This window comes from Plectropomus leopardus, chromosome 3, assembly GCF_008729295.1.
Source record: "Plectropomus leopardus isolate mb chromosome 3, YSFRI_Pleo_2.0, whole genome shotgun sequence".
In the NCBI taxonomy this organism is placed as follows: domain Eukaryota; kingdom Metazoa; phylum Chordata; class Actinopteri; order Perciformes; family Serranidae; genus Plectropomus; species Plectropomus leopardus.
Window position 1 is genome coordinate 34,027,739 of NC_056465.1, and position 25,420 is coordinate 34,053,158.

General features: G+C 40.3%; 2 protein-coding genes across 2 annotated transcripts in view; both read right to left on the reverse strand.

Moving 5' to 3' along the window:
* LOC121966882 (gamma-aminobutyric acid receptor subunit gamma-3) overlaps nucleotides 1-4,099 on the reverse strand; it is a 62,168-nt gene extending 58,069 nt beyond the window's left edge. Inside the window, exons 1-2 of the mRNA XM_042516955.1 lie at nucleotides 4,047-4,099; nucleotides 3,712-3,860 (exon numbers count right to left, since the gene is read on the reverse strand). Coding sequence (XP_042372889.1) covers nucleotides 3,712-3,860; nucleotides 4,047-4,099 — 202 coding nt within the window. The remainder of the gene's footprint in view (nucleotides 1-3,711; nucleotides 3,861-4,046) is intronic.
* A 12,003-nt stretch (nucleotides 4,100-16,102) lies between these two features.
* gabra5 (gamma-aminobutyric acid type A receptor subunit alpha5) overlaps nucleotides 16,103-25,420 on the reverse strand; it is a 37,005-nt gene continuing 27,687 nt past the window's right edge. Inside the window, 3 exon segments of the mRNA XM_042483673.1 lie at nucleotides 16,103-17,080; nucleotides 20,155-20,366; nucleotides 20,994-21,146. Coding sequence (XP_042339607.1) covers nucleotides 16,790-17,080; nucleotides 20,155-20,366; nucleotides 20,994-21,146 — 656 coding nt within the window. The 3' untranslated portion in view covers nucleotides 16,103-16,789.

Below are 25,420 nucleotides of genomic sequence, written 5' to 3' on the forward strand. Positions count from 1 at the left end.
CATAAGAGACGAGAGGGCGAGTCGGGGTTATTTATTGGAGTCAAAGTGACACATGGAGAAAGTGGCACAGAGAAAGTGGCACTTAGGATGTGAGAGTGGGATCAACTCTCTCAGGACGCCATCAAAAGGTCTTTTCCGCCGATCGATGTGTGAGGGCATCCACATCGACCCCTCAGTGACGTCCTGTGTACCAGGAATATTTGTTCCTTTCTGTCCCCTCTCTGTCAGGCCAAAACAACAGAGCTTATCTGGCTTTGTATCCATGGTAACGGGTCTGGTATACAAGCAACAACTGCCCGAAGACTCGAGTCGTACAGATGCTGAGGACTGTTTGTTAAGACTGCACAAGGGACACTCAACTGGCTTTGCTCGGGGCCACTTTTACAAAATGACAGGAGGCCAGGGGCCAGTCGCAGCAGCCACATGCATGTTTCTAGGATTTAAAGATGTCGCTGGGATATTGTCCCTGGGATATTAGGACGTCTGTAGGATTCTAGGACATTTTTAAGATCTTAGGACATTCTAGGAATTTGGATTATTTCTGGTATTTTTTACTTTTCTAGGATTTGAGAGCACATTGCCATGATTTTAGGACATTTCTAGGATTTAAGGATATTTCTAGGATTTTTTTGGGACTTTTCTAGGATTTTAGGATGTTTCTAGGAATCTAGGACATTTCAGGGAATTTAGGATATTTCTAGTATTCCCAGACATTTGTAGGATTACAGGACACTTCTGGGATTTAAAGCATTTCTAGGATTTTAGTATTTTTCTAGGATTTTAAGACATTTGTAGGATTTTGGGACATTTCCAGGAATTAGGATTTTTGGACGATTTTAAGGATTTCAGAACATTTGGTTTTTTGACAGGACCACTTTCGGGGGATGTGGGGGATCCTCAATAGGCACATTTTTTGATAAACAAGAAAAACAAGAAAGAAACAGTGATACAGTATCCAGCTTAAAGACAGAGTCATAAATCAGCGTGTATCGTTGAGTCTCTCCTGTGTATCCTAAACTCCAATCAAAAACAGGTACACCAGCACCAGTTACAATAAGATAAGAGGCGAGTTTTCAAATACTGATAAGACAAAAGCGTCAGCGCGCCAGCTGCCCCCCCCCCCCCCTCCTTCATCACTGATAGACACTGCAATGTTCCTATCAAAACATGATGAAAAATCCCCAAAAACAACCACCAAAGACAGACAAACTGCTTCAGCTCAGAGGAAACGTGGTCACAGGCTGAAGCTGAATGATGTCTGAAGAGGAGCGTCCTCTCCAGACTCTACTGTACAACAAGATGTCTTTCCTCTGGTACATTATAATTGAGTTTCTGAAGCAGGTGAAACCCTGACCCTCGGCTCCACTCTGAGCTGTGGCGACGGTGGTCTGCAGACTGTTTGTGCTCCATCAGTTTGCAGCTTAGAGGCTTGTTTTTCTCTAAAAGAAAAGCAACATTTTGCTCTTAGCTAATACCTCACGAGGAACAAGGGGACAGAAATATCTCATGTGAAGCCCATCTCTGTTTTGCACTCTGTGAACTCGTAAACCACATCCCAGATTTGACCATCACGCTGATTCTCGGCCCTGACACCACATGACCAAACAACACTCTCACGTCCTCTCGCACCGTATGTGACATAAGAAAATGCACGAGGCTCTATGAATTATAAAACTCCTCATCTCCCTCTCCTGCACCCAAAGTCTCAACCTCTAAATGTAATTTATATTCATGAGGATATGCAGATGAGTAACGTCTTGACCTCTGCGGCTGGAGGTCAGCACGTAACAAACAGACCGAAATCTGGGTGATTTTCTCCTTGAAACAAACAACTCTACATAAAATGTTACTCTCGGTCTCATAAAAATGCTTTAGATACCTCTGACCTCTGTTCTTATACACAGTGTACTTTTGAGACAAATATTCCAGGCATTTTTTCCAACAAAAAAATAAAGTTTTTATATCATTACCTCAACTTTTCATATATAGGTCAGAAATTACCCTCTTATGGACATTTATAGGATTTTAAGACATTTCTAGCAATTAGGACGTTTCTGGGATTTCAGGATATTTATAGGATTTTGGGACATTTCTGGGATTTTAGGACATTTCAAAAATTTAGGGACATTTCAAGGATTTTGGGACATTAGGGGCTAAGTGGGTCTGAGAGTAAATAGCTGAATATTATGAATAATATTCTTCTTTATCGTGTTTTTTAGTTATTTTTTCCTTTTTTGTGCTAAGTTTTAGGTAATTTTCTTGTAATTTTCTCTCTACGTTTTTAAAAGCTATCAAGCCAATTTGCTCAGGTTTCAAAGTTAACATCCAATTCAAGAACTTTTCAAAGACTTTCCAGGCCAGATTCCCTCAAGTCTGAGACATGGATCTAGGTTAATTACTGTTACAACAGTGAGATTTTTTTCATGAGAACCAGCAGGATTTACGAGGCTTAGAGACAACAGTTAAAAGGAGAGGCTTGAATGTGCGAAGGTGTCCCGTGCTGCTGTGCCACAGTGAAGGTAGACCTGCGTGGTCTTTTGACTCGGTAACACTGGTTTCTAACCTTCTTCAGCATTTTACTCATTTCTCTTGACATCCTCCTGAATCCATCATTTTCATATATATTAACAATTTATGGATTTTTATGTCTACTTTGTAGTTTCATTATGTTGGTCTAGTTTGCATGCACAACATCTAAAACTTTCAAGGATTTTAAGGACCCCTGGGAAACCTTAGTCAGCTTGAACAATTTATATTTGTGCGTTTAAAAAAAACTGTGTATTGGTTTGTAGATGACAGTATAATGGAGTTTAGTCTTACTATTTTTGTTTTTAAAATGACTTAAAACAACAAATAAGCAATGTTCTTGTATGGAAATAAAACAAAATTATGACAAAAACTACTGATTTTGACTATACTGGTTCCAATGACACATGCATCTAGAGGAAGTCTTGCAGTTGTTTGAGGACATCTGAAAGCTGCTTGATATCCTCCAGAATCATTTTTCATATATGTTTACAGAGTATGCATTATTGTTTTAGTGACAAGACTTTGTAATTTAAGTATAAATAGGGTGGTATGGTCTGCACACACGACATATTGCACGTCTGTCTGTCTAGGGAAACCTGTGCACAGAGTCCTTCGATGCACAGACTGTCTGGCCCCCTGAGACAAACTGTGATTTGTGACATTAGGCTACATTATTTAAACTAATTTGACTTTAAGTATTTGGCATGATACAGACATCCAAACACTTTGTCTTTACTTGAAGGCGACAATGAGCTATCACAGAGGTGTTACAGCTACCTCATTACAAAAAGCATCTACTTATAGCCTCACTTGCAAGCAGTTATAAGCACCTGACCTTGTGAGGTATTATAACCATTTACGGCTGCTGCTTTAAGACATCTGTATGCATGCTGAAGCAAGTCATACAATGCATGATTTTGCATGCATTAATCATGCACTGTCATACATTAATATTGCATGTATGGATTTTTACAAGGTGTCACCCATGTTAATGATTAGATGTTTACTTTAATTACAAGTGACTCTGAAGTCTGACACATATCTGCCCATTAATGAGATTATAACACAAGCTGAGCCTGCAGATCAGAGTCAATATAAATTCATCAATCAAACAGCTGATTGCAATCTGTGATTGACTGACAGTCTGCAAGTACTGACTGAGATCATAAAAGAGTGATTTACCTCCAATATCCGGACGCAGTTTCTTATCATATTCTTTGAGTAAATTGTTGAGTATTTCCGTGGCGTCGCTTTCTTTTGATTTAGGAGCCAGCATTTGGTTCACAGTGACATCCTCGTAGTCCTCCTCTTCGTACTCGATTGTTAGAGAGCTGTGGAGGGAAAGTGAAGAAGGAAACGATGATGCCATGCAGGCTTTTCTGCAGACTGCATGGAAACATGATTATTTAAAGTCCTTCAGATCAACTTAGCGCTAAAGTTTCCAAGTTTATTTCATCCAACATCCCCTCAACACACCTCTTTTTTCAGTCTTTTTGCAACAAAAGCACGCCACTTACCAGGTGTAAAGGACAGACAGAAGTAAGACATAAGCCAGTAATTTGGAGGACATGTTTCTCGCAGGAGGACAACAAGTCGAGCTGTGTGCGGAGAGACGGAGGGCGCGTGTCGGTGTCTGGACACGATGGTCACAGCTGCTGGGAGGATAAACGGAGGGAAAAGCTCCTCATAGTTTGTAATCCAACAGTCATTGTTTAAAAAAAGAGGCGTTTTTTTCCTCAATTAATCCTTCCTCGCGGGTTTTTTCACGCGAAGGAGCAGCTCCTCTCAGATTGCGGACACTGCTGGTCTCATGCAGGTGCGCACACTCTGAACGCGTCCTCTCAAAGCCCCTAATTCATCAAAACTCCTCTGTGGGTAAGTCTGCGTCACTCCACTTTCTTCAGGGACTACTTTGCACTTTCTGTAAAAACTGTTAGACCAGCATAAAAATTCTTCTGGTTGAGTTTTTTTTCCACTTTCTTCCCTCTTAATTATTTATGATGAGTGCCCAAAAAAGTGTACCAGTAGACAAAGCAGGGCCGTAATCACATTTTTAACATTAGGGGGGACGTTTTCATCTGACCCAACCCTTGAGGGAGTCTGGGTGGAATTTCCCCAGGAGAAATTTTAACAGTACAAAATCCTAAATTTGGGATTCTCAAAGAACTGATGACTTAGGGTCATTTTAGGGAGCTTTGCTTATTGTTAAGAGTCGCACAGGAAAAATGCACACTGTTACTTTTTTTAAAAAAGTATTTATGACTATTAAACTATGACATTTCAGTGTTTCTCACAGAATTAGAGTTTATGTGTGGCGAGATGGCTCTCACTTCAAACTTGTCGAATACATCTGCATAAGCGTGACACCAAAGGTTACTTTCTGTGTCCATCCGAAACGCAGCTGGACAGCTTTAGATGAGAACTTGCTCAGATAGAAACAGTGGCATTGTTATTACACTCCAGTGGGCAGCTAGGCACCAGGCATGTCCACATGCAACGCGCACGGTTGGCGTCACTTGACAACATGGCGCAAGACACACTAAAGGATAGCATCAGGTAATAACGCTGCCAGGAATGACTTGTTATAAGGAGCGCGGGTGCAGAGGGAGTCTGGAGTTCGCTTCCTGTGTAGATGCAAGTTTTTCTTTCTACACCTAATCATGTGCTTCTTTTGCCTGTGATTTTGTTGCCTAATCCTAACCATCGTGACATAAGGACTGTGCAGCATCATCCTACCATGTGCATTTGTTGACATCACAGTAACACATCTGTTTCCCCTCACAAAATTTGGATGTTTTTGCGGGCCTGTGAACGCAGCACAGACTTAGCTTTGCTGAGTTAGTTTTTTTTCCTCAGCCGAAGTTTTGATTTGCATGGTGGATATGGATCTGTCGATCCGTCAGATTAAAACGATGGATGAGAAGAGCTTCTGCGAGTCACTGTTAACTTTTAGACACAGTAGAATAAAGGGTTAAGTTTCACTTTCAATGCGCCTGATGTTCTGCTGCTCCGTCTGTGCCCAGAGTGAACTCTGCGCTCCGAGATTTGTAATCCCACAGCACTCCTAATAAATGGCCAAGCTCCAAAAAATAAAACATTTATTTGTGGCAGCAGCTGTTTTAATCAAGGCGGGCTGCCACAAAAAAGTAAGGTTTTGGAAAGCCTGCAGTTTTAAATATTTTTTATTTCTTTATGAAATACCATGGCTTTTTATGACCTCTTTTCACAATACTTTTTAAATACATACTAACACCTCTTTCTAACTGGACAGGATGCGAAACAGTGAGCGAACATCTGATTATTTCGGTGGCTCCCTATGAAAATGTCTCCCTGCATCAGCAAACAGGCTGTGTTTTTTTTATTTGTTTTTGTTTTTTTTTTTAAATGGGGGGAGCTTAGAAATGACAGATTAAGCATTAAAGGGAAAGAGAGAGGGGATGGCATTCAGGAGAAGGTCCACAGGTTGCAGTCGAACATGCAGCTGCTGCAGAAAGGACACAGAGGGGGCGCCTCGCTCTATCAGATGAGCTACTGAACACTCCCGAGCGACGTTTTCAACAAAAAGCTCAGATTCTCTCTGTTTTAGCAAAGCTTTGCACCTCTGCGGCCTATTTTCAGAGAAACAGCAACACCATTCCTTATAGGTTGTCTTCGCCTCTAGTATTTCCTGACAGTTTTTCGCACAACAGTCGCCAGAGTCACTCGCTGTAATTTAGGAGGAACTAAAACACTCGACAAAAACTATAGTCTATGGACAGTGATAGAGCCTACAGAAATCTTATATTCTAGTTTTCTACTCTTTAATAAACGTAACAGTAATGAAAAAGAGACATTACAGTATCTGGCATTGATCGTTTCTACAGAGCATTATATATTACATTATATATATTATTTTGCTTACAATTTTGGACGGTGATGCCTTGCTTGGCGTAGCACTCTTTTTCTTTGCATTATTATCATTATATGGGGCATATTTGAACATATATATATATATATATATATATATATATAGCTATTGCTTAGAGACAATATAGTTACCACTTTTTGCAAGTCTTTCATGGTGAAAGAAGGTTATCATGGTGAACACACTCATTTTCTGCTAGTTTCTGTCATGTTTTTATTAATTCTTTCATTCACTGAATGAGGTGTTGCACCTGCAGTGTTTAAAGTGGTCTCTTGGGAGCTCTTGTTAGTCGACACATATTCCTTTGAAAGCTTGCAAAGTGCTGCAAGAGCTCTGTTACAGCTGCCAAATTCTGCAAATTAGCATGCAGCCTATTACAGTATAAAGCCACCTTTGTGGCGGCGTTTGTAATTGTAATTGAGGGCTCTTGTCGTGTTGTGTTGATATTGTCTCTGTCCTGTATCTATGGGAGCAGCGACGGGTGCAGAAACAGTGGTAGAGATTTGGCACTTAAAGGAGAACTGTGATGATTTATTACTGCACTTTCATAACGTTGAAGGACTAATGAGCAGGGACGTAGCACCAAATTTTGGGCCCTAAGCATGAGCAGTTTCTGTGAGCCCCCCACCCCCTTCATCTTTATCCATGTCTCTCTCTTTTTTTTAAACAAAGTCATTTGGCTTTCTTTTCCTTTCTTTCCTTCCTTTCTTTCTTTGTTTCAAACCACGATTTGCCTTTCTTAGGAAAGACATGACTGCACCATAAGCAGTCAGGCGATCAGGTCTGAAGAAAATAATCCATATTGCAGCAGCGAACTAAACCATTTTGTTCCCTCAAAGGGTGAGAGGGGTGACAGAGAGGTTACACTGTTTTTTACACGAAGTTCAGTCTTTCAACTGATTATTCGGCTAATTTCAGCCGTTTGAAACCTGAGCAAAATGGTGTGATTGTTTTCAAAAACATGGGAAGAGCAAATTAACACGAAATGACCCAAAAATGATCAAGAAATCAGCGAAAATGTTACAAGAAAATAACTTAAAAATAAGAAAAAAATTGCTGCAATTTATGGGACATGTCTTGCCAATTTGCTTATTATATATTTTCTTGTGTTTTTGAAAGAAAATAAACCAATTGCACCAGGTTTCAGTGGTGTTTCAGGGGCCATTTAGATATGGCATTACCATTACCTAGAAATTTAAAAAATGACAATACCAAACTTTTCCTAAATTTCTACTTCTTTCAACCCCCCACGCCTTCAGTATATAATGCCTGCTTGCTGTCAAAATTATGATATCAGTATGACATCAGGGTTATTTTTTCAAAACTCTCCACTTTAAACTGTACTTCATATATAAAAATGTGCAGATTTCCCTTTAAATAGAAGCTGTGTTATCTTTAGAGACACGTTACAGAGAGAGAGGGCAGTGCAGATTGTGTTGTTAAGGGAAAAAGGCAAGAAATGACCATATGCTGGACATAAAAATACCTGCTGTCAATACTGCAGGTTGAAGGGGTTCCCTCTCAGCAGTCTTTACAGAAGGGCCAATCACAGGTTTTCTTCTGAGAATAAAAGACTGCCCTTTGGACTGTCTCAGCTATCATTTGCAATGAATCTCTAGCTGAGCCTCGGTGAAGCTCTGTGTGCACCAAGAACGAAACAACGGTCCCTCTCTGTCAGCCTGTTCTTCCTCTGACACAAACAAAAGATTTTTGGAGGGTAGAAATTAACTGCTGGGATAAATAATCCCCTGATGACACTCAGATACCACAGGATCTCATAAATATAGTTTAATCTGGTTCCGATGGCACCAAATAATGTGAATCATGTCTTCACAGCTTTAAAGGAGGACTAATAACAGATTCTTTTTCACTGAGATAAAATCAGAGTGGAGAACCAGGAAAAGAGCCAAAGTAGCATCCAGAGACTCGGCTGCACGCAGCTTCAATATGTAGTTTAACAGACAGTGAGATCCTCTGACATCGATCCCGTCTGCAGCTCTGCTGCTGCTGCAGCTGCCTGCTGTCATCCTCTGCTGGTTCAACAGAGAAGTGCAGACGCTGGAGGAGAACAGTGCTGTTTAACCCTTAAGGCTAATCCTTCAATATTACAAACACTCGTATCGCTCTGTGCACAAAATGCGCTTTTCAAAATCAAGCTTTAAAGAAAAAATGACATTATTATTATTTTCTACTTTCATTGAGATAATATTTTAACCAATGTTAGCAATATCAAATATTCATTATTTTTAACCCTTTAAATGTCTGCTTTTTTGTCATTGTGCTGTTTTCAATTAAAAGAAAACAAAAAAAAAATTATTTCCACTATTCTACAAGTTATTGTAGAATATTGTATTGTTATATTGTATTATTTCCATTATACTATGTGCTAAGTTGGGTTTATTATCAGAACCATAACTGATTTTTAAGCAGTTTCAGTGTACCGGCCGTGTGTACTTAGACTTTAACCTCTGAGACAAGCATATGCTGCTGGCAGGATCAACCAGGTAGCCCCCTGGTGAGCGGGGTGGGTCGGTGCTCTGGCAGCAGGACAAGAACCCAAATCCAGATGCTGCAGACAGACTGGGGACCTTCAAGGATTTACTGTTTCACTAAAGGTCAGGAGGCCTGCAGGGTTCAGGTCAAGTTTTGGAGGCTTGAAAGTAAAAGTAAAAAGCAGACGGGTTGTGACAATCTGACAGGAAATGAGTGGAAATGGGCTGGTTAAGTCTGATGAGCGAAATTGGGAAGAGGTGAGCAGGTGGGCGGGGACGGTCAGGTGGGCGGGACTGGAGGGAGAGAGGTTACTGCAGTGCAAAGGATGGAAAAGGTCCGAGGGCATCTGGTGGACGGATAGAGGATGGCAATGAACGGGTTTGGGACGCTGTTTCATACATTCCTGATTGTCAGGAAATTATGTTTATTTTTATTTTTGGTTTCAGTGTATTAAGGTACGTGTGTCAGCATTGTATTATTATTATTATTATTTATTATTATTATTATTATTATTATTATCATTTTGTATTATATTTTGTTATGCGGGATGGGAGGGATGGAGTTTGTGAATGTTTGATCTGTTTATCCAAATGAACAAAAAAGCTAGTTAACATAATTTGTAGAATAAAATGTGTTTAAGAGAAGTTAAATTGTACATATTATATTATTTATCAGATATTTAAGAAATAACCATTACAAACTCAGACAGCATTGTGTGACAATGGCCATTCTACTCTAAAACGTAAAAGTAATTAAAATTGATTTACAAACATATACTGTACAATGTTGTGATGCTCTGGTACTTTTACTGCATGATAAAATACCTCATTTGATACAGGATTTCTTTCTTTAATTTTGTGAGATTTGGGGGCCAAAATGAGCAAAATCAGACTTTTTGCACATTGAAACTTGCAAAAATGTACATAAAACTATATAAAAGTTCTATATAATAGCTGTCATATTCAGAAGCAGGGTAACATTTCCTTCTGACCTTTCAAAGGCGTCTTTTTGAACTGTGCATCAGTGCACAGAGGCTAAACATCTGCACAGAACACCAATAATTTACTGTGACATTTTTTAAAGTTGTTGTAATCTCTGCATACATGACAGCGTTGTGTGCATTCGTCCAGCCACCAATATAAAGTGCACCATTATTGCAGTGTTCCCTCACAGATAGCATTAAACAAAGGTCACACGGATCATTTCAGAAATGGTGAAATGACTGAGAATGTAAAATGGTGTAAAAAGGCTTTTGGCTTTGTTTTTGTTTTACTTTAGGTTTTGTTAATTGTAGAAAAAGATAATGCTAAATACCTTATTTTAACTTTTGTCTTTAAACTATTTTTTCAATGGTCTTGTTTTGGTGTAATGTCATTTCTTGTTTTTCACCTCACTTTTATGATGCTTGCTTTTATTTATTGCTTCCTAATTTATTAATTTGCCATCAAATGTGTATTTTAATCCTTTGTTTGGCACTTTTACTGTAGTTTAAAAGCGCTGTATTAATTTAAAAAGGATTTTATTATCTGAGTGCAACTGCGGAGGTTAAATCAAGGTGGCCTAATGATTTTTTTTTAAAAATATAATTCACCAAGACTGTGCTTTATAAGATCAGTTACACAAAAAAATATGATACAACTTTGTGCCACTGTGTGCACTCGAGAGTGACAGAGGAGAGTTGCTGGCTCAGCAGTCCAGAAATCAAATGGCATCAGTGAGCTACATGCATGAGCCTCAGATAGTTTATATGCTGATGAAGCTGCAGTAAATGTGTGAACATAAGGTAGAGTGAGTGTCATCTCAGCCCTCCTGACTAAGCAGTTTTGCAGACATTTCATAGATAGTGACCCTAATAAAAAGTGTCTTATATTAGAATTGCCTATACATACCTCACAACATTTTTACTCTTAATACTTTCCCAGTTCTGGATTTGGCACTGAGCCGCAGCCTTTATACCTTTCATACAAGCATGTGGTATATTTGCCTGACTGATGTCTGTCTTTTCTGTTTACATCATACATTTCTTGCTGAAAGTGAGATGAGAGGATTGGTACCACTTAAACATCTGCACATGCGAAGCTACAGCCAGCAGCTGGTGCCTAAAAGCAACAAACAGCCCGTCACATAGCTGCCGTTAACTCCACAACATGTTGTTGTGACACTTTAGTTTTAGCAGACATTAATCAAGCAACATATAACATGTTAAAGGTGCAGCTCGAAGCGTTTAGGGGATAAACTTGCAGAAATTGAATGTGGCCCTATATTAATTAGTATGCTTTTATTACTGTAGCCTATAATTATCTGAACGTGAGAACTGACCTATCTCCTTTAGCTCACTCAGACAGTCAATCATTGTCTTAACCAATGCTGCGTTCATGTCGGAGGCCAGAATTTCCCAGATGAAATTTCACGTCTGTGAAAATTGAAACTTATCCATTCATTTTGCTGAGTGTAAAAGTTTGCATTCACTCACAAACGGCTGCTCCTCTCATCTATCGATCTGCTCAGCTCTGAACTGATCAACAGTTCAGTTATCCACCCAGCGAGTTACAAACTGCTGCTGAGGAAAAAAGAGATCATAATACACACGTATTTAAAAGGGGGAAAAAAAGGTTTGCAGTCCCTCCCATGGCACTTTTTTTGATAAACAGCATCACATTAATACACTTTTTTTTTAACAAAGTTCAAAAAATGAAAAATTGAAAATAAAAAAAAAAATAAAATTGATGTTGAAGTTTGCTGTTAAGAACTAACAGCTTCTGTTAGTTCGAAACACCAAACCACTTCAACAACAACAATAATATTGTGCTCTTTGCAATCAAATAGAGGAGCAGCTAGCTAGAGGGTTCAGTTAAAGTTTCATACTATTGAATCTGAAAAAAGGGGCTAAATTTGTTTTCAGGACCTTATTCGATTGTAGTCGCATAGGAATTCTGCACATAAAAGACAGTGTTTTAAAATAATAATTAAAAAAAAAGTGCAAATCATGTGCATCCATGTGTCTTTTGGGTTTTCAGCATCAATCTGCCACACCATCACTTATAAAAATGTGTGTATAAAGGTCAGCATGGAAGACATTCTGGTCTATTTTTTCATCGTGCCGCGGTGGTGGATGAGAGAGGAGCGTCCTCCTCAGCAGCACATACTGCAGCCCATCTTTGCCTCTCAAGCTATACAGTATGATTGATGTCATTTGGTGCCATCAGTGACAGCTTAATTTGGTGTAGAGTATGGGCCAGCTGAATGGAAAAAGCAACTTAAATGGAGCTAAATCCTCGACAAACAGATGTGAGCCAGATGTTACCGCCACAGAGACCCCCAAGATGGATTTACCAGCCCACCCACTGCATGATGGGGATGTGCGCGCGTATAATCAACGGAGAAGCAGCACGTGCAGGCCGTTGTTCCATCAGGCAAGATTAAGGCAGCGTTTTATCACGTCGACTGCATAAATGCATCTAAATATATACTGAAGATACATATACCAGGAAAATACACTGTATCTGTGTGTATTTATCTGGAATCTCTTAGCAGAGATGGAGGCTTTTCATGTGTCATTATCACAGAGCTTTTTCACCGATAACAGCAGGCTGATAGAGTCAGTGAAGCTTTATTTTGAATCAAGTATGCATAACAATTAATAATGAAAAAAAGTCAAGGTTTTCATAGTGGCCCAGATCTTTACGTTGGTCGTCTACACAAGTCTTTTACAAAAATAAAATAAGTAAAACAAAATAAATAAATTAAACCTGGTAAGAGAGCACTGTGCTTCCAAAGAGGGAGAAATGAATCAGAGTGTAGCCATATATAGAAAAAGACTATTGCCAAAAAGAATACAATCCGGTTAAAAAGACAACAAAATGAAAGTCAAAATGATCGCATATTACCATTAACAGACATCATTAATTATATGAGCATTATTTATTGCTTCAGATATTTTGCATTTAAAGAACAGCCTGTACCTAAAATTCACTTAAATGTAATAATACAATACAACGGGTGTGCTCCAATAACTTATTAAATAGAGGCAAGCCACACCGAAGGCTTAAAGTCACATGATAACATTCGTAGATCAGTCCTCTACCAAACAGACGACAAACAGACTCAAACTGCAAGAGTTCAAACTGTGAAGACCGCAACACTTTGTCTGCTGAGGTGAGTTCAGTGCACGCAGCGTCCGCGGTATCATGGAAAAAGCTCTCTTAAAGGTGAGGTGGAGTTATTCCATTAAATACGCTTTTTGGCTTTCTTGCTGAGAGTTAGATGAAAAAGATTGATTCCACTATTGTGTCTGTACGCTAAATACGAAGCTGAAATCAGGAGACGGTGCGGCTGCTTGATAATGGCAAAAATAACCGTCACTATAATAATGATAATGATCGCTTAATATAGCCACAAAAGTCGCCAATTTGGCAACACTGTTTCAAACTCTTTAGGGACAGGGAGTTTAGGGACAGGGGCCAAGCACGTCTGCTGGGAAGGATTTACAAACGCTGGATTTACAAAATAAAAGACAAAATGGGAGCAACATTGGTGGACCCCTCATGCGGCACAAAATCTTTTTCATCTCGATTATGTTGTTTTGAAAATCGAGGGAAGCCGAAATTGTAAACAACATTAAAATGTAATTAATTGCCCAGCCTTATGAGACGGATGGCTTAGCTTAGCATAAAGACTTAAGACAGAGGGACACAGCTAACCTGGCTCTGTCCAAATGTGACAAAAATCTAAGTTGGACCATAATTAACAAAATGGACATAATCATTGAGCACAGGGTGAATAATTGATCTATCAATCTGGTCAGAAGTGATCAGACTGATGGGTGGGAGAAGCAGCCACTGCAGAATCAAGCAACTTTTAGACCCTGCACCACAAACGGTTAAGTTTCATTTACTGCATCTGCCGTTCTGCTGCTCCATCTGTGCCCAAAGAGCGCTCTGCACCCTGCCAGTGTGGTGCAATCAATAACCAAAAGGTATATATATTCCAAAAACACTCCTAATGAATGCTCACACTGCAAAAAATCTAATAAAATCAATACGTGGTAGCAGATATTTTAACTGTGGCAGGCTGCCACAAAAAAAGAGTGGTGTCAATACTCTCAGCAAGAAAGATAATTTCCCAAAATATTGAACTTTTCCTTTAAGATTACACTCAACCCCATGTTTTTGCCTGACGACCTAAAAATAACAAACCCTGGTTTAAAAATGTTACGTGTCAAAATGCAACAACCTGGTCACTGTGACTTCCTGTCTTGTCTTGTAAGTCAGTCTCTTACAGCAGTTACTTTAAATTATGACAAAAAAGTGATCCTGCTCAAAGCATCCAAATATTTATAAGAATATTTGCAAGTTATCATCAAAGCTCATAGAAACGACAAACTGATCTAAAAAAAAAAAAAACTGTTTTAAAAAAGCATCGTATAGTCTGTCAAAAATTGCTAAAGCTCAAGCTATTCTGCTCATTTCTCAAGATCCAGTCAATGAAGCACTAGACTAGAGTAACACTGTGCTGCTGTATATGCATAACATAGAAGCTAACCTTACTGGCTTAGTGGTACTTTTCTAAAAGCGGGGCATATATACACTTTTTTAAAACTATGACCGTACGTCGCCTACATAGATACAGAGTTCTCAGCATGGTGGAAACACAGGCTGCCACTTTCACTTTAGCTTGAAATCTGTCCCCATTTGAAAATTATATTTATGAAAACTGGCCATTTAAAATTAGACCTTCGTAAGTCCTGCGCCTTTTCGCTCTGTGCTCCAACAACAGTCGAGCAAGCTTGAAACACGGTAGAAGAGAGATAGAGGACGATGTTTCAGGCCAACCCGGATGCTAACGTCACCCTGGTCACCTTGTCAAAAAGCCTGTGGGATTTTGGATCATTTCAGAAAATAAGCTCTGTGGTAAACAAACCTTTATGGCACTAACATGTTTTGTTCAGCAAGATAATCTTCAAAAATGAACACCACTTTCAGGATTTTTGAGGCATAAATGTAATCGCGAGAGGGAAAAAGCTATAGCTAGCTTAAACTACAGAGGCGTCGCCACAACTATGAAACTGTAAAGTCGCGTTCGACGCGGTTCTACGCGATGACGTCCTGTAGTCTCATTTAGCCACTAGTTAACAAATGTCTTTTAAGACACGCAAAAGCTTCAAAGTTCACAGTGGGGTATATACTGACGTATCTTATGTCACAGAACAAAACATTAAAGTCTCTTAAGCTATTGTTGACATCAGACTTATTTCAGGCTTGTAACCAAAAATCGATTCAAAGAACCATCCGACTTTGAGACGAGGAAACTGGAGGTGCTAACTGGTTTCCTGTTTCAGGACACATTACTGGGGTTTTCCTGTTCGGCCAGCACTTGCCTTTGCTGTTAAATTTAGGTTTGCTGTGGGCTAGGCTTGTCTATCAAAGACACCAGATTTAGAGAGGGTTAAAAGACGTAGCTGGGGGACTGCCACAATCTTCACAAACATATTACATTGTATAGATTCACATTGTTAAATTAACTAATGCTAGCAAAACACTGGCTAACAAATAGCTAGCTAACGTATAGCTACATCGGAAGAAGTTAGCCTAACGTCAGATCACAAATATCAGTTTGGTTTGCTTCATCCTTATTTACAAGTAATCACATCGTTTTGTCTTGTTCATAAATATGTACACGATATCTTTTCATCACATACTGCGGACTTTAGGGCTATAATCAACCAAAGAAAAGCTTGAAAAACTGAAATTCTACCAACTCTTCAACCAAAAATTTGCATGTTATCTCAATAATTAACAAAATCAGCCACTTTACCTGGTAGCGTTGTGTATTGGGCTCAACTTTTACTTGCCCAGGTCAAGTAAACTCTGTTCATGCAGGTGGAATACCTCCAGTGAAAGATAACATGATCACCAGTGTAATTTTATCTGGAAATAAACTGTGTACTGTGATGCTTTTCCTTCTTAGATGCATGTGCAAGTCCGTCTCACCACTAAGTGCTGGATAGTACAAATGTGTAAAATTGGACCTAATACCAGCGATAGTGCGACCAATGAGAACTTGATCGGATAAGAGCAGAAAGACCTACCAATGGACCAGTCGACCAGAAGTTTACTGCCCTTCTTGAAGCTGTACTGCCTGACGCCTTTGATAAACACTGCGGCACCAGGCTACGCAGAACCGGCATCTCAATCTTGTTTTTTGTCAAGCTTGTCCGGCCTAGCAACAGTAACTACAGGGGGCGGGACTTAGGATAGGTCAACTGAAAGAGAAAAAAAGAACAAAAACATAACATGATTCGTGAAAGTTGAAAATCTGGCTTCTGAAAAAAGTTACTGCGGGAGATTTCAGTGCATTCGTGATGAGTTCTCACACTCTGAAGGCAACACATTTAGCATGGCTATTCATCTGCTTTTAACAAGGAAGCAAAGTCCCATGTGCCTGGGCCCGGCCTCGCGTACCTGGACCTCCAGCTCATTTGTACAAAGAAAGAGTCACAAAGGTAAAAGCCGCTTTAGAGTCATGACACAGTAAAAATGTTTTGCATAGCATTTGGCCTTGCTGCACTGTACCGTCGTCTACTGTTGGAGAAAGTATAAATGCCAAATGCTAAAATCTCAAAATATCAGAATTTGGCAGAAACTAATAGTGACTGGAAAATGAGATAAATAAAACTGTTGAAAAGTCGTATATCATACAAAATCAAGGCAACATTTTTTTTCTGAAGCGACAGACATGCAGTGTGACCCTAAAAAAAACACACTATGATACAAGGACTAAGTGCTTGGCATTGATTTAGATTGCGATCCAGTGATGAGATCCTGAAGTGGTCGTCAGGAAGATGAACGATCCTGATCGCGGAGCTTAAACCGCTCCTTTGATCACTGGTTCCCTATTAAGATACGTGGCCCAGTACACCAGGTTAAAGGTCCCAAAAAGCACCGGGAACACTATTCTGGACATCTTGTCGATCTTGCTCACGCTATTGTAAGTCTTTTTGGGGTCCGGGGCCTTGGTTTCAGACGGTTTGAGCTGAACAGCCGTGCTGTTTGAAATGGTCGAGATGGATGCGTCCTTGGTGAGGTTGGTTGTGTAATTCACACCGGCCGAGCAGGTGTTGTTTGGCTTTTTAGAGAGAGCCAAAGGGTCCTTCTTCTGCGGGGAGAAAGAGACACATCGATTGAGCTCACACACAATTATGCCCCCCCCCCCAAAAAAGGGCAGCACATTCATCGAACATAATAAAACAGGGAGTTAATAACCGACACACACACACACACACACACACACACACACGGAGAAAAACACAAAGAGAAGGATAAAAGGTGGCCAGTGGAGGCTGAAAGTGGAGATCAATGTCCTTGGGCAGTAATGAGCTGGCACTGTGCCACAACACTGGCTGACTGAACTGCGAATTTATTGATCTACTGTTTCTGAACCACTACTTCTCTCCTAATTCATCTCTTACTTATTGCCATGTGTGACACGGACTTCACTTTCCTCCCTTTCTACACTCACTCTTTACGAAACGCAGAGAAGAGAAAATGAATAGAGAAAAATGAAGAAAATGAGGAGTCAATTAGGCTCCACGCCATGCATTCTTGAAAATATAAGCGTGTTACATTTATCTGCATTTATTTGCATTCTTCTTCAGTCTGTTGAGTCAATAATTACTTGCAGTACAATTTAGCTGATTGGTGATTGTTAGATAGATGATTTGCTCGTATTTTTAACCCTTTGAAAGCTTTCCTTGTGCTGCTTTCAGACGCCTTTTGCAAGTGTTTTGGTGTGATTTTTTTCAAAAAGATGGAAAATAAAGGCAACTTAAAAAAAAAGAAAAAAGCTAGGGAAAAGTTATATTTATAATTACCATAATTATATATTTAAAAATATGTTACAAAATTATTTTAAAGTCTTTTTTCAAGGTCATTTTTATTGTTTTCCTCATTTCTTGCCCATTTTTTGGTCATTTCTCTTTCGTTGCTCATTGCCTTCTTCGTTAACATCTCTTTAATTTTAAAGCCACGGGGTCAGCTAAGTTTTAAGAAACTAAGAACGGCTTAATACACACAGTAAGGTTTAAAGCTGCTGTAATTTCATGAAACAAGCCATAAAACAGCACTGCCTCAGACATCAGATGACCTCTATAATAGTATCTAGTTTTTCTAAATTATTATTTCTGCCAGGGAAACGCCTGGTAGGAATCGTGCTGTTGGTCGTGTGTGAGTGTTTGTTATCTTTCTGTCTGCAGCTAATCTTGCAAACTACTGGACCAATCAGCCAAATATTTTCTGTGCACATTTATGGCTCAAGGACATTTCAAGGACTTTTCGTGGCTGGGGTTATTCAAAGTTGATAAAAAAATCTGTTGTGTATAACAGCATGTAGCAAACGTATAAGACAAAAGGCATTTCCAGAAATCATCCTGGTCAAAAACATGTCTTACCTTAGTCAGCTGCAGACAACATTGTCTGTCTGTCCACTGTCAGTCTTGCAAACTACTGGACCAATCACAAATATTTTGTGTGCACACTTATGATTGTTTGCTGAAAGAGCCCTAATGTTTGCAGTGACTCACGATTATTAAAAAACCTGCTTTATTGACTGATTTATACAGTTATTGTTATTCATACAGCTGACTCCTCACTCCTCTTAACCGGCTGGTAGGGGCCACAAGTCATCAACAAAGTCATGTAGCAAAAGGCGTTTTTTGTAAATTGTCTTGGCTAAAAACAACATTAGCTGTCTTTCTGCAGCTGTTTTTGCAAACTACTGGACCAGTCAGCCAAATATTTAGTATGAACATTTATGACTGTATTCTCAAGGGCCCTGTGATTGCGATGACAGTTGGTAAAAAATAATCTGCTTTAAAGACTACCTCATACCCTCATTAACACACCTCACTCCTTGTAACCAGTTGTTCTGGGCTGCAATTCCTCAACAAATCAAAAGCATAGAGCAAAAGGCATTTCTGGAAATCATCTCGGTTTCACAGCAAGATGCTCTAAGTCATTTTCAGGGGAAGCTACAAACTCTACACACATGTCACTACTGACGGGCTTGACATGCTACAAACTCAGTTGAGCTGGCCTCAAATTTTTTCAGTGCTTGAAACTCCAATTACAACCTCGCGTTTATTTGCCTCTATAACCAAGTGAGATACAGTTCACATCCATGTCTGTCCAGACTCATGTAGCCATGACAGTAGAGAACATTTTTAATGTGCATGCTTCACACATGTCGTCAGCCTGCCAGCACAGTTTCAAGATTAGTGACACCAAATGTCTCCCCTTCTGTTCTGGAGTATTTTACTCCTCTGTGTGAGTGTGCACGTGGCTGATTGTGTTTGCCTGTGAGACTGAGTTTGCAAAGTGTTTGTCTGACTGTGGGTGTGATGCCCACCCGCTGGGTGAATCACTGCACTGAGCACAGGACTTCCTGTCTCAAGCGCTGACTATTAGCTCTTGAAGGGGGTTCCCTGTTTTGTGAATGCGCCAAAAGTTTCTTTATCCCTTTTTAAGCTGCACTCATGCACTGGCTCAGATGACTATATTTAATGTGAAACTGGTCGCTATTAGGACATTTTATCTCACTGTTTTGATTTTACGACTAGCAGCTTCAGCTTGACTGTTTTGGTTCACTCTCACTACTCTAATCAGTTTGCAGCTGCAGGAAGCAACTGTTTTTTATCAGAGTGAAAAAGCTCTGATTAATGCACTTTGCAAGACCATTTGGCTCTCAAAGACACTGGTGTGTCCAGCGTTTTTTCACTGGGGTGGCAAAAGTGTTCGAGTTCGAGTGCTGGCAGGCTGGACACGACTTTGACACATTGCTGCCTCTCAGGTTTAACACTCATTTGCACCTATAAAATGAAAATTTTGTTTATTCCTTAAACAATTCAAACTGACTGGGCAGATAGCCAATCATACTGGGGTAGCACCTGGGGTGGCCAGTCAGATTTCAGAGATGGCCTGTGCCCCCCCAGTCCGCTCCCTTGACACACCCCTGCTCACAGAGAGTCCAAATATGGAGACTTTCAAAAACTACAGGGTTAAATCAACACTTTGCAAGTTTAACACTTTTTTTCAAGGCATTCTTGGCGTCAACAAACTTCCTATTACCAACATACATACATACACACACACACACACACACACACACACACACACACACACACAACACACACACACGCATACACATACACACACACACACACGTAGCAAACATACCTTGGGCTGTTGGGCCTCCATTGCCTTTTTTCCGTCCCAGGCCCAGCTCCTCTTGGTGAAGTAGTTCACTGTGGCAAACTCGATGAGCGCGGAGAAGACGAAGGCGTAGCACACTGCGATGAACCAGTCCATGGCTGTAGCGTACGCCACTTTAGGCAGCGAGTTGCGAGCGCTGATGCTGAGAGTGGTCATCGTGAGCACTGTGGTCACACCTGTTGACAAAAAACACTGAGTAACTATTCTGTCTTCACTGCAATGGATTTAAGGTGAACTGCAATACTTCTACATATAAATAAATGTCCACAACATTCAAGCCCTTTTTAAAATACGTCAACAAAATGCTGATTAAGTCTATCACCACTAGCAAGAGCTTTAAGTATTTCGCAGTGTACTGGAGTTGCAGGTAAAAACTTTTCTGCGATAAATGGGAGATGTTTTTTTTCTTAATTGACGTGTTTCCATTTGGAATATTTTATATTTGCAATTTCAATTTGCAAACTTTGAGGGTTAATGGAAACCTGCTTACTATTGATGTGATTATTCTCACTGCCAGGAGGGGACAAAAGTTCTGCACTCTAGCTTTAAAGTGTAAAAGAAGAGCCTGTTTCAGTACATTATAGGCAAATCATGCAATAGCAACCCCAGTTCATTTAACCTACACTTCAATTTTTAGACATAATATTGTTTAAGACGATACATTTATAATTAGGATTGAAAACTCTGCAGTAATTTAATAGGTATTTTCATACCGTATGCAAACACAGTTCTGTGGCTGTACTAGAACAGCGTAAAATGGGTAGTTTTCAGTGTCACTTTACTGGAAGATGTATCAAGCTCACCAAAAACGGTCCGCGCTGGCACAGACTCTCGGTTGAGCCAAAAAGAAACTTGTGACAGGATCACAGTCATGAAGCAAGGCATGTAGGTCTGGATGACAAAGTAGCCGATCTTCCTCTTCAGGTAAAAGTGAGCCATCATCACGGTGTACTGACCTGTAGAAAACAGCAGGACAGAGGAGGAGGAGATGCTCAAAGTGCTGCCATTATAGTTTTTGGAAAGTCTAATCCCTTCTCTGGATGAAGAAGGAGGAAAAGTAATACTGGAGGAAATGGTATGAGATGTAGAAAGAGGGGGATTATGTCTTGTTACAAAGTCACCCACACAATGTGTCCATCAGAAGACTAGCTATTTTACATTGACTAATTTTAGTGGTATTACCATAAAATCACAGCAAAACTCAACCCCAAAAAATCTGACCTGCAGACACTGAGACTGAACAGACTGAAACTTTTAATACTAAACCACTCTTCATCATTACATGACTGTAAACTCGCTCTAGAGGGCCAAATGTGTAATAATCCGCAGCTTACAAAAGTCCCAAACAAATGCACTATTTACGCCTGTTTGGGTGATGTTTGCTAAAAACTGTGGCCGATTATAAAAGTACACAGACAGGTGGGGGGAAAAGAGAAGTATTAAGAGATGGACTAATACACTTTTGGTTGTGATCTTTTCATGGGATTGAAATACAACAACAACAACAACAACAAATAAAAAGAACATCATCTGCCTTATCCTTAAAGTGAAAATCCACTGGAATAAAGAAATGAGTCATTACAATCTACTACTAACACGACACAGTTGACCATTTGCATCCATGTCTTGGCATTTGACCAGGTTTGCTTTTAGTAAAACAAAGTGACATCCGTTTGTAACTAAATTAACCACAGCTGCAAGAGTTTGCATACATAAATTATTTTCAACTACTGAACTGTAGGGACATTAAAAATAACCCATCTGATGATGTGGGTGGTAGGTCTGCACATTATACCATTTTTTATCGACATCACAATGTCCACAATTATTTTTTTAAGTGAGTTAAATGAGAGTATAAACAGAAAACTGCGCTTTAAAGGGGCCCTTTTATGCTTTTTGGGTTTCCCCCCTTTTTTTTGTTTTGTGTAACACTTTTGTGCTTGTAAAAGGTCTCCTTAAGTAATAAAGCTAAAAGTCCAAGCCAAAGGGAAGACGCTGGTCCTGAAACAACTCATTTGAGTTTCAGTGTTACCTCCACAACAATGTGACATCACAATGTAACATATAGAACAGAAGGTGCATAGAGAGAGCCAGCAGGGGAGAAACAAAACCTAGCGCTGGATGAAGAGAGGGAGGAGAGCCGGCATCAGGGCAAGGCTGACTCAACTTGGACTGAGAGTTGTTCCTCTACCAAGCCTTCTTCACGCAGGAGAATAAAGTGGATGAGATGTGTTTGAGGTTCACTTAGCAACGGGAAATCACAGACTGCTCTGTGCACGTCTTCACAGAGACATGGTTAATCCCTAACATACCGGAACAAGCTGTTGCATTGGGTGGGCAGACCTTGTTCACAGCTGACAGGACACAAGACTCTGATGCAAATTTCAAAAATGCACTGCATGAATTGAATGATGCCACCAGCAGCAACATCACCAAGAAACCAGATGGAGTTTTCATAGTAGCTGCTGATTTTAATCAACCCATCAATCAACTCCAAAGATGTAACAGGATCAAGGACAAATTGTAATTAAATCTTTTAAATTTAAAAATGACTAATAAATCATCCTTCTACCTTGTATAGAGATTTTTGACCTAATTCAACAGCTCTGTTCTCTCGGAAGAGTTCTGCTAATAGACCTGTGTGCAAACATAAGTACGCTGACATTCATAGAGGTCAAGGGGAGTTTGTAGTGGCCTGTGACAGTACGTCATCATTAATTTGCTATTTTTGTTGCACAGTCACATTTACCTTTAGCCAACTTTTCAATCTCACGTAAACGGTGCAAAAAATTTTGTGGTATTTTTTAATTTTCAACTCTTTCACTTTTTTTATGTGCAAATTGTAAATGGTGGCTCGGCCCGCACCTTGAGACAGAGCTGTTGTCCCTACGTTGTCTTTTCTGTGATGACCATAATGATGATTAATGTAACCTTTTTTGGTGTTTGCATTCTTTAATAATCATTTCTTTTATCTCTGACCCATTTTGGAAGGAAATTCCCTTTAAAAAGCCTTTTTCATTACATTTTTTTCCCGCTCGCTGTCATTAAAAATCAGTTTTTGGCGTGTGTTGTTTTCATTTCCTTCAGTCAGCGGGTGTTGTGTATTCCGTGTGGTGGCTGCGATTAACGGCTGTGCGAATAAACTTGACTTGACGACCTCCAGACCAGCCTACTCCTCTGAACATGCAAGAGTGAACTGAATTATTGAAAAACAGGTTTGTGGGGGAAATCATCATATCCTGTTAATCAACCGAAGATTGCATTTGAAGGATTTTTGTTTTCTTTCTCAAAAATCCTGTCGAGCCATGGAGTCTGATAAACTATAGAAAATCCACAGATGACTGCTGCTTTCTCCTGGCAAAATCGGATTTTTCTGTCTCACTAATCCCTTGTCACAATCTGCATCCTGTATATCTCTCTCGCTCTCCCTCTGTCTCTCTCTCTCTCTCTCTCTCTTTCTATGTGTGTGTGTGTGTGTGAGTGTGTGAGTGTGTGTGCAGCAGACAGTCCATCCCATTCTGTCAGGCCAGGCCACTCTTGATTGGGGACGTACATCCTCTCCTGCCTGAGCTCCAACACTAAAACAGACCTGGATTGGCGGTGATTACGAGCAGGTGCACAGATGACTGAAGCAGAGGGGGGTTGAGAGGGACTTTGGGGGGGAAGTTTGGACGGTCCGTGTGATGCGGCGACGAGCATCATGTCCTTAATGAAAAGGGCACCTGTGTTGCCTTTGCTCCGAGGACTAGTAGCCGGCAGCCCTGCTCTGCGGTGGCACGACCGGGCGATCTGATCTGACCGCCTGCTGGGCTTGGACGTGGATGGAAATCTGCAAGGCGTGAAAATGCGGTTGTGGTGGATTTTACTGTTTTGTTTTTGGAGCGTCTGCGGGGAGCTGCCATTCATAGCGGAGAACAACGCGGCTATGTTGGTCAACTGGTGAGTACACATCGAAACCATCTGTTGCCGTCTTGATCTGTGTAATGTCATGAAACGACATGGTTTGACGATCACCTCACTGGTTCAATTCCCGTGTCGATATTTTCATCCTCTTTGGCTTAACCTGTGAGGTCAAAGGTCACCTGCGCCCAGTGTGAGCGCTTTGCCTGAGCTATTCTTGGCTTGTTAAAGAGGGTTTGTACCTCAGATTAGCAATGCTAATTAAGGCCACGCTGGCTGTGTGTATCTGAGCGGCACAGTGGGGGGGAACAAAGTTACACACGGAGAAATATAGCAACCTGCGTGCTAATCTGAACCGGGTCCTCCTTCCTGGTGGATTTCCTCCCGCTGCTTAAAAAGCACCCTTTGCATACTTAACGCTAACATTATCCAGAGTAAACCCGGGCGGATGCCGGATAAAGCAGCTACCTCTGTATACATTACGGCTATAGGAACGCCCCCCCGGTAATAAACTCACAGCAGAAATGTATTATCATACTTCTTTACATAACAGAATTAAGCAGATGCCGCTCGCCGCCCCCCCCCCATCGTGTCTCCGCGGCAGCAGCCAATCCCTGAGCTGTGACGTCACTCAGTAAAAGCACAACTGATGGGCCCGCATGCGGATTAACCCTACAGACCCACTGGCTCAGACCACGGATAAGTGATTTTTTTTTTGCCCCCCCCCTCTCTGGTTTTCTCTTCTCTTGACAGCTGGCTATGTGTGGGAGGCGTTCTCAAATCCTTGTGATTCATTCATTGTCTCTATCCTGCTTGATTTGAAAAAAAAAATCTTCTCACAACATCTTTGGATGGCACACACTGTAATAACGCAGAGCCGAATAACAGGGTCGAAGCAGGGGGCTTAACATCCCCGCTCCTGCCCGAAGCTGCGTGAAGATAACGGAGCGATGTGCAGCCACATGAACTCTGGAGGAGGTGTAGATGGGCGTGTGTGATACAACAGGTCGTCTTTAACCCCTTGAAATCTGAGAAAAGTGACTTAATTTCTTCTTTAAAAACATGGGAAGAGCGAAAGATGAAATGATCTTAGTATAAGCAAGAGATGAGGAAAAAGTACAAGAACATTACATTATCTGAAAATATTTTTTTTAAAAAGAGGAAAAGATAGAAAAAGATAATAAAAAAGTAGATGACCCGGAAGAAAACGTATAATAATTATGCAAGATAAGTTCAAATGTGTAATTTTGATAATTAGATTTTTTCTTTTTTCTTCTTCACTAGATGGTTTTTCACAGTTTTCTTGCAATTTGTAGAACATTTTTTCCAA